We start from the raw sequence: 14,084 nt of genomic DNA, 5'->3' as shown, positions 1-14,084 counted from the left end.
CAAAATAGTTTTAAACTTATAATCGAAAGTCAATATTATAATAAATTGAATAAATAATTAAACGATTAAATGATTGAAATGTTTTTAACATTTCATTCCCCTATACTTGACTTTTGTCGCCCCCGACAAAACCGGCGATCATTGACTTCTCGGGTGAATACCGCGGCCTCTGGCGACACCCTGAATGCGGGTCTGATCCCGAAAAAACACGACAAAAACATCAGCGGGTGGTTCGGTCCACAAGAACGGAAGTCCCAACTCTTGATCCTCGAGTTGACGGGAAAACTCTTCCTGAAGGGTGCGACCAAAACGACCACTTAGTTGATCCCAAATCTGATCGACTAACCGCTGGTTCCACTCCTGATTAACATTGTTTTCGGCCATTCTATCAAACACTTCGGGTAAAAATTTGCTGACCACTCGACACAAACAAAATGTTAATAAAACTAAAATAACTCTTATATGTAACTCAAATAAAACACATATTTGAGGACAACACATAATAATAATAACTTACACCCATATTAGGGTAACAGTCAACTGACCACTGAGTCATACATTTGACATACCAGTGCTAAACGGTATATAAATTTATAACTAATATAATTATATAACCTTTCATATAACTATAACAAAAAAAACTGCAAATAAAATCTTCGGTAATGTTGGATCAACTGCCGTGAATCCATTTCCCCATTACACGAAAACCACAGTTCACTTCCCCTCCACCACAGGGAGGTCGCCCACGACCTCTTGTCGCGAACTGTATCTCAAAATAACGTTAAAAATTTACTCAAAAACATCACATTAGCAATAACTATATTGGCTGTAAAAATACCAATACATTGCACTAATGGATTCACTTATAAATATCCCAATACTAAATATAAAAATACTTAATTGCAAAAAATTTTAACAATTAAACTAATTATAAACAAATAGAAAACAACGACACAAAAAAAATAATTTTCATTTTTTTCATCGACGGTGGTTCACTGCCGATGATCTGTTCGTCACATCTTATCTGTCGGTAATTTCGGTTGTTGCTGTTGTTGTCCTGACTCAGGAAACGAGATGATTGGTTGCGATGTTGACTGATTGTATGCAACCATCGGATAATTAGGTACTTGAGATGTATTCATGTTTAGATAATTTAATGGAGTAAACGATTGAGGATACTGTTGCACTTGTTGTGGTTGCAATTGATTAATATATCCATATTGTTGATACTGTTGAGGTAACTCAGGAATAATCTCTTTGTCACTTAAAGACGTGTAGTTTTGTCGATTGTTAGCAATAACTTGTCTGTTGATCTGTTGATTACAATCTTTTGCGAAATGTCCAATAGTTTCACAATTGTAACACCTGTTCCACAAATCCTTCTGACTCTTTAGAAGAGGACAATTTGTCTTAAAATGATTACCATTACAATTGTAACACTTAATGTCTTGCTTAGCGAACTTCATGTGACCTACTGATGGAAATTGATTTCTATTGTCACCTTTTGGCTTGAATTGGCTGTAATTTTGCGACGTATTCGGTCGCCAATTGATTGTCTTTTCACGTCTTTGTAATGCACTGATGCACTCCTCGATGGTATTCATGTTTTCTATAGCTAAAACAAAGCTAATGTCATTCATATTTTTCTTGATAATGCCTACCATCGACCCTTGAGAAACGTTTCCAACAATTTTGCCCAAACTTTGGACTCTTTGCGCAAAACTTGATGGTCTTTCATCTGGTCGTCGATAAGCGTCTGTCAACGCTGTGATATCGTTAGCTTCTCCTAAATCGTATCTCTTTCGGAACGCTCTTTCAAAACTATCCCAAGAGTTGATCCATACATTGCCATAAATATTGGCGTGAAACCAGTCAAAAGCTGATCCTTTAAAACATTCGGCAACACCTCTGAGTTTAGACGCTTCATCTAAACCACGACTATCTGTAATAGTGTTATAATGTGCCAACCATTGTTGTGCTACCACTTCTTCTCCAGAAAACTTCGTAATATTCTTCATATCTAATTTAGTTTTCTTCAACGACTCGAAGACATTTGTATTTCTGTCGATTACTTCTGCAAATATGTTTGAATCCGATCTAGAATTCGACAACAGATCTGATGAGTAATTGTTTGTCTGTTCTATATGTCTGTCACCAACTGTATGACGATTAGCACTACCGGATTCAAGGTTTGACATTTTGGCCTTCATTGATGTAACTTCATCGCAAATTGTCATCATTATATCCTTCAATGCTTTAACATGTGGATCAACTACCAGATCGTCATCAATCGTCACCACACTAGGTGTCTGAGATCTGACTGAATCCTTATTAGGATTTAATCGTAGCTTAAGTTTCAAGTCTTCAATCTCTTTTAGTTTATCACTTCTCTCTTGAAGTAGCTGTTGTTGAAGTGATGTCTTTTGCTGTACTAATAACTTATTTTGTTGATCAAAAGAGGTCTTTAGTTTATCTGTGTTTTCCTCTAAATCCTTCAAATCACGAATTGCTGATTCTCTGTCTTTTAAAGCTTCAGTTAACTCTAACTGTTGTTTAGCTAGTTTTTCGGTCAATTCCTTTATTTTTTCGTCCATATTGAGAGATAGCTGATCTTTGATCTCTTTGATTGGTGTAAAAGTTATCTGATCCTTGTCTATGTGTTTGTTTAGATCAGGTGTAGAAACTGTAGCTTTAATAGTATTACGGTTTTTGTATCTTAATTCTCGGTCTGTGAATAATCTTTTAATACTTTCATTGTCTCTACTCATTGAACTTAATCAATGACTTGTTTTAATGATAAAAATATTGTTTGAACTTTTCTACCACTTTGTAACAGCAGTGGGAACTTAGCAGGGGGTCGAAACGCAACCTCCACCAGTTATGTAACTGCTGTGGGGCTTAACACAGGGGAACCGAAACGCAATCTCCACCAGTTATGTAACTGCAGTGGGGCTAAACACAGGGGGGTCGAAACGCAACCTCCACCAGTTATGTAACTGCAGTGGGGTTCAACACAGGGGGGTCGAAACGCAACCTCCACCAGTTATGTAACGGAGAATGGACTTGACTTCACCCGTAGATCAACCAATAGACCAATGGGTAAGCGCTCCGTTACTAAGGCTAGGTGTAGCTCACAATTTATATACTGGACACGATTAACACGGGGGTGAGAAACAATACAACGGGGGTTATAAACACACGGGGGGTAAACAGTACAAACTAATAAATACGTGTTCGTATTCACATCAATCCGAACGGAACCGGAAGCCACTGTTCGAACGGCAATAACTTTAACTAACGTCGAACAGAATCGAACCACAATTATCGTCAGAATATCAATAACACTATATAACATAAACTCTAAGCCAATACTCGGCTTATAGACATATACTGAGTATACCAACAAAATATGTATAACTTATATAACTTTAAATACAAAACTTTATTAATATTTATTAATTAAACTTATAATTGAATTATAAATGAGATCTTTAATTTATATTATTATTGATTAACTAAACAGTTAATTAAATTATTAAATCAATTAAGACAAAACATATAATAATTAAATGCCCTAAGAGTGGGACTTAAAATTACACCCAAAACATGTGTTGTTTTTGAAGGCCGACTATAGATACGACTTTCCTCTCTCGAGTACAACACTAGACTGAACATAAAGTAATACAAAAACTAAACACTAAAACAATACAAAAATATAACAAAAATGATTAACATATAATTTCAATATTGAATATTAAAGTACAAAATAGTTTTAAACTTATAATCGAAAGTCAATATTATAATAAATTGAATAAATAATTAAACGATTAAATGATTGAAATGTTTTTAACATTTCACATATTATTATTATAAATATAATCTATAAATGTAACTAATGATTATAATTAATAATAATTATTTTTAATTATTTAAAACATAAATATCATGTTTTCTATTTTTTTAAATGTTTAAAACAAATAACTCATTATATATTTTAATTATTAATAACAATTATAAGATATTTTTTTTTAAATAAAACAATTATAAATATTTATATTGAAATTAATATTATATATATATATATATATATATATTATAATCAATAACAATAACAATTAAAATCAATAAATTATATTTCTAAGTGATTAACAATTTAAATAATAATATTTTATATAATTGTTTTATTTAAAAAAAATCTCATAATTGTTATTAATTATTAAAATATATAATTTAATTTATAATACAACTAATATGTTTCAGTTTAGTTTTTCAACAAAAATAAAATTAATAGATTAATATWMTTKAAGTTGATTTTCAATTATTTTATCAATAACTATTAAACACGTTTTTAAAAATTATTTTATATATATATATAAAACAATCAATGAAATTTAAATAACATAAACTAACAATAATAATTATTGTATTGTATTATATATAAATTTAATCAACAACAACAACAATTAAATAATCATAAAATATTTAAATAATATTTTATTAAATTAAAATAAATAAATATATATATATAGWCTGTAAATAAATAATAATCAATTTGTTATAACATAAATATAAAGATAACTATAATTTAATTTAGATTCATATTTAATTAATATTTATTAGTTTTATGTTTTTTTTTTGAAAAATTTAAATGTATATAATGTTTTTTATTTAATTTAGTAAATAATTATAATATTAAAAAATCGTTTGRGGTTATTTTAATAAAATAAATTTAYTTATTTTTCTATAAATTTTTTTGGTACTAATTGTACAATTATTATTTTAATATTTTTATAAATATTATTATTATTAATAATTAAAAAAATAAAAACTGTAATTAATTAATAATTTTATAAATTATTAGACATAATTATAATGTTATATTATAATCMAGTTAGATTTAAATTACTAACGATTATATATATATATATATAATTAAATTATTTAAATTACAAATAAATATAAAAACAAAAATTTGTATTTATTTTTATTTATTTATATTTCATCATAATTTAACAAAACAATTTTTTGTATTAGCAGTATCAATTTATAAATTTGCTTATTTTTTTAATACATTAATAATAATAATAATAAAAATAATAATAATAATATATATTTTAATGTATTATTATTATTATTATTATGATAATACAGTAATAATAATAATAATAATTAAATTACAATTTTATGCAATYATCAAAGTTTTCTCATTTGATATTTATTATTATAAAAAACTATTTAAAACTTTTTTTTTTTTTGTTATTTAAATCACTTTTTTTTGTTTGTTTTATATATTTAAATAATTTGTGAATAAATAAATAAATCAATAATTTTTTGTTGTTGTAGTTGTTTGGGCCCAATATTATCTTATCAATGGATCAATCAATGGATCAATCAATCAATTGATTCAATTGATTCAAATCAAACATTATTAGACACCGAACTAATTGGACGATTCATTGTGCGTGTGGTGATGTTGATAATGATGASCAGCACCTGTAGTACTACCATCACTACTACAACCATCACCACTACTAGCGCCTACACCAACACTAGCAGCAGCAGCAGCACCGGCATCATTGGGTACCTCTTGTAGATCATGATTAGGATTCCTTAGTAATGGCATCAGTAGGTCCTGTAGATTATGATTATCATTGGGTACTTCAGTATCCAATTTGATAGCTTTGGCCCTCTGATGGTTGTCAGCAGTGGACGAATCGGATATCGACGAGTGATTGTCGTCATCGTCTATATCGTTGTCATTGTCGTCATCTGATTCGTACTCCAGGCCATCGAATTCGTTATCTTCGTCGTTCAGATCGTCGTTAAGCTGATCGATGAGTTCGTCCCAAGTGTCCTGCGGATCGGGTTCGGGTCGCGGTTCGGTTAGTACTTCCGCGACTTTTTTGTTAACCATTTCGTAGTATGATTTCGATAGCGGATCCGTTCGTATGTCGGCTGCATTGGTGGCCACTGCCGCTGATGACGAGCTACCAGTGCTGCTGCTGGACATTGATGTTGATGATGATGATGATGATGACGACGACTGGCCAGTAATAATATTTAGAGACAGATCTACGGCTGCGGCTGCGGTGCCAATGTTTTGCTGATGTTTTAATTTCAACAACTGATCCAATAGTTCCGAGTATTGGAAAGTTTTCGGTCGACTGGGACTATGAAACGGATCGACAATCGGCTGTCCGTTCATCGACTGTAATCTCGATCGGATGGTACGTTCATAGTAATCGTAGTTCAATTTGAACAATGAGATCATAATGTCCTGTAGTGATTGGGGCATATTTCTTGAATCACCCGACACTGTATTCATCATACCGATGATGGCTATCCTCAATGTCTCGTAACAGATCATATCGTTATAGTTTTTGACATTAGTGTCGACATCCGATCGTCGTCTATAGCGTACACTTTTCAGACCTTTAAACTCTTCATAACCGGGTTCGTTATGATAGGGCTTTTCGTTCATCAGAGACTGTATGGACAACAATGTCGTAAACAATGTCTGAGCCGCTGTCCAGGCCGGACCTATTGTTTTTTATATATAAATATATATATTAATAGATATATCATCAATTATGGTGTGTGTCTGAGTTTATGTGGATGTATGTATATATATACACTAAAAACATAATCTAATTTCGTATCGTAAAAATATTGATATCATTAACTTTAAACTTTAATAACTTTTTTATTTTTTAACTTAAATAAACAAATTTGATATCAAATAATAGAGTAATAAATCACAATTAAATTGATATACTAGATGGTCAAAACAATGGTAACAAAATATATCAAGGTAAAGTTATAGGTGTTAATAATTTAGGTACAAAAATTATTTTCGTGTTTTTAAAACGCGCGTGATTTCAGACACATTGTTGTTGATTCCAATGCATTGTTATTAATTTGAATACACGTGTAAATGCAGTGATTATCATAAAAATGGTTAAAATACAAGAATTTTCAGATGCAATTCGCCAACAAATGTATGATATGAGAGTGTCATACGTGTGTTTACAACAACTGATAATACTGTCCGATGTGTGGGACAGTTAGAAATGTGTGTGTACCAGTGCTAAACAGGACAGGATATTGAGTCGAATTGTGGCAAAAAATAAGAAGTTGACCACCGATGAGATGTGTTTTGTGTGTATTAGACACCGGATTCAAGAAATGGGTTATTACAGTGGTATTGCGCGAAGACGTCCAATGATAAGCCTAACAAATCAGAGAAAACGATTAGACGTCAAATAAGCGTGTGCACGAAAGTGTGTGTGTGTGAGTCAAAATTGAGATTATTAGTACTAAACGTGTGTGTGTGTGTGTCGAAATCAGTTATGGTATGTGTGTGTGTGATATTTTGTTTGTGTGCCAGAGATCTACAAATAAGTGTGATTTTTTATTTCAAGCGGACAACGACCCAAAGCACACATCAAAATTGTGTGTGTGTGTGTGTGTGTGTGTGTGGAAAAATATACCTGAAGAAGTCACAGAAAAGCTGATCCAAAGTGTTCCAAGAAGATGTGTGTGTGTGTGTTTTTACTAAATTAATAGTTTATTTTGTTAATAATATTTAAAGTTTTGATTTCACGAAAATACTTTTTGTACATAACTTTTTTTACCATTTCTTACTTCTTATGCTTTTTGTGTGTGTGATAATTAATGTTTTATTTATTGACTTATAAACTTTGAAAAGTGTTCTTTCATTTGATATCAAATTTGTTTATTTAAGTGTTATTAAAGTTCAAAGTTAATGTGTGTGTTTGCAGTGTGTGTGTGTGTATGGATGTGTTTGTTTGTGTGTGTGTGTGTGTGTGTGTGTGTGTGTGTGTGTGTGTGTGTGTGTGTGTGTGTGTGTGTGTGTGTGTGTGTGTGTGTGTGTGTGGATGTGTGTGGATGTGTGTGTGTGTGTGTTGTGTATGTGTGTGTGTGTGTGTTTGTATGTGTGTGTGTGTGTGTTTGTATGTGTGTGTGTGTGTGTGTGTMTGTGTGTGTATGTGTGTGTATGTGTGTGTATGTGTATGTGTGTGGATGTGTGTGTGTGTGTTTGTATGTGTGTGTGTGTGTTTGTATGTGTATGTGTGTGTGTATGTCTATGTGTGTGTGTATGTATGTATATGTGTGTATGTATGTATATGTGTGTATGTATGTATATGTGTGTATGTATGTATGTATGTGTATGTATGTATGTATGTGTGTGTATGTATGTGTGTGTATGTATGTGTGTATGTATGTGTGTGTGTATGAGTGTGTGTATGAGTGTGTGTGTGTGTGTGTGTGTGTGTAGATATGTGTATGTGTATAACCTACCCGACCAGGTGCCCAGAATGCTTAGGCAAACTTTACCGCAAGCATACAAATTGGGATTGAATCGGACTTTACCCTCGCCAGTGGTCATCAGCTTAACAATTGGCGGCTTAATCGGATAGTTAGTCGGATAGCTATATCATAGTCGGACATCAAAAGTAGACATTAAAAGATGACATTCAAAGACATATATTATATAAATAAATAAATCAATCAATACATACATAAGCGTAAAGTAGAAAAATCCCTTTTCATATGGCGTACCGTTTGGTCCCAAAATCAATGCATGAACTCTTGTAATGTCGTCGTCTTCGGCCACGGCGTACATGTCCTGACTGTTCTCTTTGTAAAACTCGCGCAAATCGCGCATTATTCGCATCACGTGCGTAGCATTGGTGGCCATCATAGGCGACGATGACGACGGCGGTTGCGGCGGAGGCGGCGGCAGTGGCCGTGAATAGTGGCCTCCCGACGATGCCATTGAATTCATATATATGATATCTCCTGCAGGTATAGTCACTATAGTGTCCAACAAAATATCATATCAATAATTATGGGATCAATTGGTTGTGTTGTTAGCGGCGGCGGTCACCCGACCACTGACTTACCCGCGATATATATATGAAGTCTATAAGTGGCCACACAATTGAATTGATTGATTGATTGGTTGGTAGTAGTGATGGATCAGCTGCTGATGGATGATATGGTTTGGTCAACAATCTCGGCAATTGTGTGGTCAGTCAGAGGACCCGATTCTCACTGTTTGTTTGTGTCCACCAGAAAAAAACGGTGTTTTTAATTGTGTGGACACAAAACGTGCGGTCAATTTGATTGATTGATTGACTAATAATAACAAACAAATGGTTTGTTTTATGTGTTAATAATAAATATTATTATTAATTATAATAATATATTTTTTTTTAATACAACACTAAATGTTTGGATAGTATTTTAGTTACTGTAATACCTGTACAGTACTAGACATATAACTAGTGTCGTAAAAAATACGTCAATAATATGTTTTTAACTTTTTATTTATTTTATAATTATTATTATAAATTATATTATTAATTTTTGTTTTTCAATATTATAAATTAATTATAAATAATTTTTTTTTAAAAATAAAAAAATGATCCTAAATATTTAATTTCATAATAAAAAAAATTAATATTAATTAAAATTATATATATATATAACCAATAAAAATAATTAATATTTTTTTAGCTAAATTTATCATTTATTTTTTTATACAATAAATTCTATATATTTATTATGAGTTTTACAATGAAATATTTATTGTTTTAATAGATATTAAATATTTTTTTTTGCTATAAAAAATAGAAGATACACTTTATTTTATTTTTTTTTAAAAATTAAATAGATATTTTACATAGGTTATTAAATAATAAAATTTTTGTTTAAAAAATTTAGTAAAAAAATAAAATGCATTAAATTATTTTACTAACAATTTTTTTTATTTTTTTTGTAATCACATCACTAGTTAAATAGGATTTTTAATTCAAAAATTACGTTTATTTTTTTTTATTCAATGATGTCATCAACTCTACACTACATTGTGATGTAATTTATTACAGTATATATATAAAACCATAAATAATGTCCTCAACAATATGTATAGAAAATAAAGTTTTTAATTTTTTTTGTATATATATAGTTTTATGTTTATAATTAATTTTTAAAAACTAAAAAAATTAAAAGTTTAAAAAATACAATCAATTATAATTTGTAATTATATTTATTATAATAATTAGATACTAGATAAATATAAATTGACAATGTATAAATATATATATATTAAATTAAAATTAATGTAAATTATTTATTTATAATTTATAAATAAATTATTATTAGTTAATTTAATAGTTTAATAATATAATATAATAATTAATTTTTTTCAAAAAAAACAAACAATTTCAAACAATTAAAATAAATTGATTATTTATTTATAATAATTTATTATTAATAAATTATTATTAGTTAATTTTTTTAGTTAAATAATATAATATAGTAATTAATTTTCTAAAACTGTAACTAAATATAATAATCATATAATATTGTGTAAAATAGTGTAAAATTATTAAACATAAATTAGTTATTACAATTGTTTAACTTATGTATTAAAAAAATTTTAGTCTAAAAAATAGTTATTTTTAAATATATATATATATATATATATATATATATATATATATTCTGCTTAATATATTTGAAATATTAAATTTATTTATTTAAAAATCTAAAAATTTTAAAATATATTATATATAGTATTTTAAAAATAAATATTAGATTATATATATATAAATTCAAAATAATAGATAAGTTATAGACATTGTATTTATTGATGCATAAATTATTAGTAGTTTTTCTTTATTACAGTATTATTTAAATACATTACTAACACTTTAAATAGAAAAACAAGTTACTAAAAAATAATAATAATTTTAGATAAGCTCAGGGATACAAAAAAAAATATTTAGTTTAATTAATTAGAAAATTAAAATTAATGCAAAGTTTTTTTTATAAAAAAATATGTATAACTATTTAATTTTATTAAAACTAGAAATTATACGATTTTTTTATTTAGTTGTAATTTTTAATATCTAATATATATTGATATATAAACTTATTTTCAATGACAAACTATTTTGTTTAACTAAAGTTTTTACTATTTGTTGTAAATAATATTGAGACCTACCTTGCGTTTGGTATGCTATACACCAACAAAAAATAACACATAAACCTAACTGACCTCAACATCAGTGGTTGTCCCCCCCCCCCCGTCATACCTACCCATCTAACACCTCAAATAGTTTCCCACTAAATCAGATAATAAATTAAAGGACAGATAAGGACCGGTAGATCCTCTCTCTCTCTCTCTCTCTCTCTCTCTCTCTCTCTCTCTCTCGTTGTGTAGTTGTTGTTGTATAACAACTTATGTCAAGAAATTTTATTTTAATTTTTCTTATCTTATTGTTTGCTAAAAATAGTATTTAAAATACAATTTTTTTTTTCATTTCATTTATAGTTACATAACATTTAACATCTAAATATTAATACCTTTTTTTAATTTAAAAATTTCAATTTGTTTTAGTAATTTTGTTTACACACACACACACACACACAAAAAGTAATATATATCTAATTTAATAATAATAATAATTATTATTATGAGGTTTATATCGTATGAAAAAAAATATTTAGTTCACAAAATAAATTTTGTAAACTCATTATTACTACTCTATTAAATACAAAAAAATTATTACAACAAATATGGTGTATATAAAAAAAATTATAATAATTTTTAATTAACTATTTATTTTGATTTATATCAACAACAACAACAAAAAAACAAACTGTTTGTCAAGTATTTACAGTATATTTTTTTTTTAATAAAAATCAATGATTTTTTGTTAAAATTTATTTATTTTATTCTAGAAAATTAGTGTAAAAATTTTTGAACATATATTTTGTTTGAAAAAGTTTTTTTTAATTTTTTTTTTTAAATGATTACATATTGAATATATTAAGTGTTTGTTTGTATTGAAATCATTGAAATTACAATCAAATTGAAGGCAACAACCAAAAAAAAAACTTCAATTAAAAAATTATTTTATTGGGAAAAAAATATTTTACTTTTAAATATATTTTTTGATAGTTTGTGTGTGTGTTTGACTTATATTATGGCCACTACTGCCGCCGCCGATGATAATATGGCCACTATTGCCGACCAGTTTGCCCGGGCYGTCCATGTTATACGTAATCTACCGAAATCTGGTCACTTTAAACCAACGGATGAACTACGGCTCAGATTTTATGCCTACTATAAACAGGCAACYGATGGTAATAACCGATCGCCGAAACCCGCTTTCTACGATCTGGTCGGCAAATATAAGTGGTCAGCCTGGACAAAGTGCCGCGATATGTCCCAGTCCCAGGCAATGGCCAATTATATCGATGTATTTATTGAAGTACTAAGCGATATGAWACTTACCGATAGTGACCGRCAATTGTTTGAATTGTTGGTACCATTCAAACAGTATTTACCCGAAACTAGTCGACAAGTTTTGGCTAAAAATAATTATTAATTATTAAATTGTTTTTATGTTTTTTTTGCTAATTTATACAATAATTGTAATATTATTTTAATTTAATTTTTATGTATCTCTATTAACAAATTGTAATTATTAATTATGATATATATATATATGTGTGTGTGTGAACATAAATTATACATTTTATTTAATTATTAATAAAACTAAAAATTATTATTAATTATTTATATTGTTTTTATTAATATTGAATAATTTATACAATAATTATAATATATTAAATTTGATAATTTTTGTATCTCTATCAACAAATTGTAATTATTAATTATGATATATATATATATATATATRTGTGAAAATAAATTATACATTTTATTTAATTAAAATTTAAACTATAAATAAAATGATAAATATAGTTTATTAATATTGATTAATTTTATACTGTATATATAAAAAAATCAATATATTAACATTTGCTAATTATAGACTGTAAATTATATATATAATAAATTATATTTTATGTAAAAAATAATTAGTAATAATTTTTAAAAAGGAAAACAATTAGATCTAATTTTAAAAAAAAATAAATTATACACTTTTTTTAAACATTGGTTACATTAAGATATGTATCAATAAAAATTTTTGATTTMTAAATTWAATTAATTAATTATWTTATATTATAAGTTTATTATAATTGATTTTAATTTATCTAGTGCATTTTTATCAGTGAGTAGTCTAATTTTCATACTTAACAAAAAAAATAATAATAATTAAAACAATTAATTAATATTATCTAAAAAATATATATATTTAAAATTCTTTTAAAAAAAATAAATATCATTTAATTTTTTAAATAAAATATTATTATTATTATTATTATTAGTTACCGTCTATTTTGAAACTAAACTTTAATCTAAAAAACAAAAACATTTAAATCAAATGTTTATTAATGAAAAAAAATTAATTATTAATTATTAATAATATTTTTTTTTGTTAATTTATAGAATTATAATAAATTTTTATTTTATTTTTACCTTAGTTAACAAATTGTACTTGTTAATTATAATATATATATATATATATATATATATGAAAATAAATTAAACATTATATTTAATTAAAATAAAACTAAAAAATATATATACAGTTAACTACTATTTATATATTGATTAGTTTAATAAAAATAATTATTAATAATTATTATAGACTGTAAATTTTAATATAATATATTTTATTTGATGTAAAAATAATTTTACAATAATTATTAAATTGGAAAATATGTCCATCTAATAGTTTATTTTTTATTTTATAAATAAATTATACAATTTATTAAAATCATAATTTTTTTCAAACATTATACACATTCAAATATGTTGTAAAATTTTTTGCTTTTTTATTATCTAATTAAAAATAATAATTATTATTTATTTAATTATAAGTATTAATAATTATAATTGATTTGATTTTTGTATAGCATTTTCATCAGTCAGTCGTCTAACTTTCATACTTAACARAAATAAAATAAAGAAAAAACAATTAATTAATATTTATATCTAAAAATATATWTATAAAATTAATAAATCATTTAATTTTCTAAACAAAAAATTTTAATTAATTAATTAATTATTTACCGTCTATTTTGAAACCAAACTTTAATCTGTTTAAACAAAAAAATCAAAAGTTTATTATTAAAAA

General features: G+C 26.7%; 2 protein-coding genes across 2 annotated transcripts; one reads left to right on the top strand and one right to left on the bottom strand.

Moving 5' to 3' along the window:
* Positions 1 to 5,436: 5,436 nt before the first annotated feature.
* On the bottom strand, positions 5,437 to 9,198 carry LOC128951223 (ubiquitin-conjugating enzyme E2 Z-like). Its single transcript, XM_054296475.1, has 4 exons — positions 8,928 to 9,198; positions 8,544 to 8,838; positions 8,323 to 8,453; positions 5,437 to 6,540 (listed from the first exon to the last, which is right to left on the bottom strand). Exons 2-4 carry the CDS (start codon positions 8,807 to 8,809, stop codon positions 5,441 to 5,443), a joined length of 1,497 nt encoding a protein of 498 aa, XP_054152450.1. The 5' UTR covers positions 8,810 to 8,838; positions 8,928 to 9,198; the 3' UTR covers positions 5,437 to 5,440.
* A 2,739-nt stretch (positions 9,199 to 11,937) lies between these two features.
* Positions 11,938 to 12,425, top strand: LOC128952917 (acyl-CoA-binding domain-containing protein 5-like). The gene has a single exon (XM_054298386.1). The coding sequence runs from the start codon at positions 12,021 to 12,023 to the stop codon at positions 12,423 to 12,425; it is 405 nt and encodes a 134-aa protein (XP_054154361.1). The 5' UTR covers positions 11,938 to 12,020.
* The last annotated feature ends 1,659 nt before the right edge of the window (positions 12,426 to 14,084 follow it).

Source organism: Oppia nitens, unplaced genomic scaffold (genome assembly GCF_028296485.1).
Source record: "Oppia nitens isolate AA-2021 unplaced genomic scaffold, nextdenovo-longstitch-racon4-pilon3 scaffold11_pilon_pilon_pilon, whole genome shotgun sequence".
Lineage (NCBI taxonomy): Eukaryota > Metazoa > Arthropoda > Arachnida > Sarcoptiformes > Oppiidae > Oppia > Oppia nitens.
The sequence above is the reverse complement of the archived record's forward strand: the minus strand, read 5'-3'. Positions and strand labels throughout refer to the sequence as shown.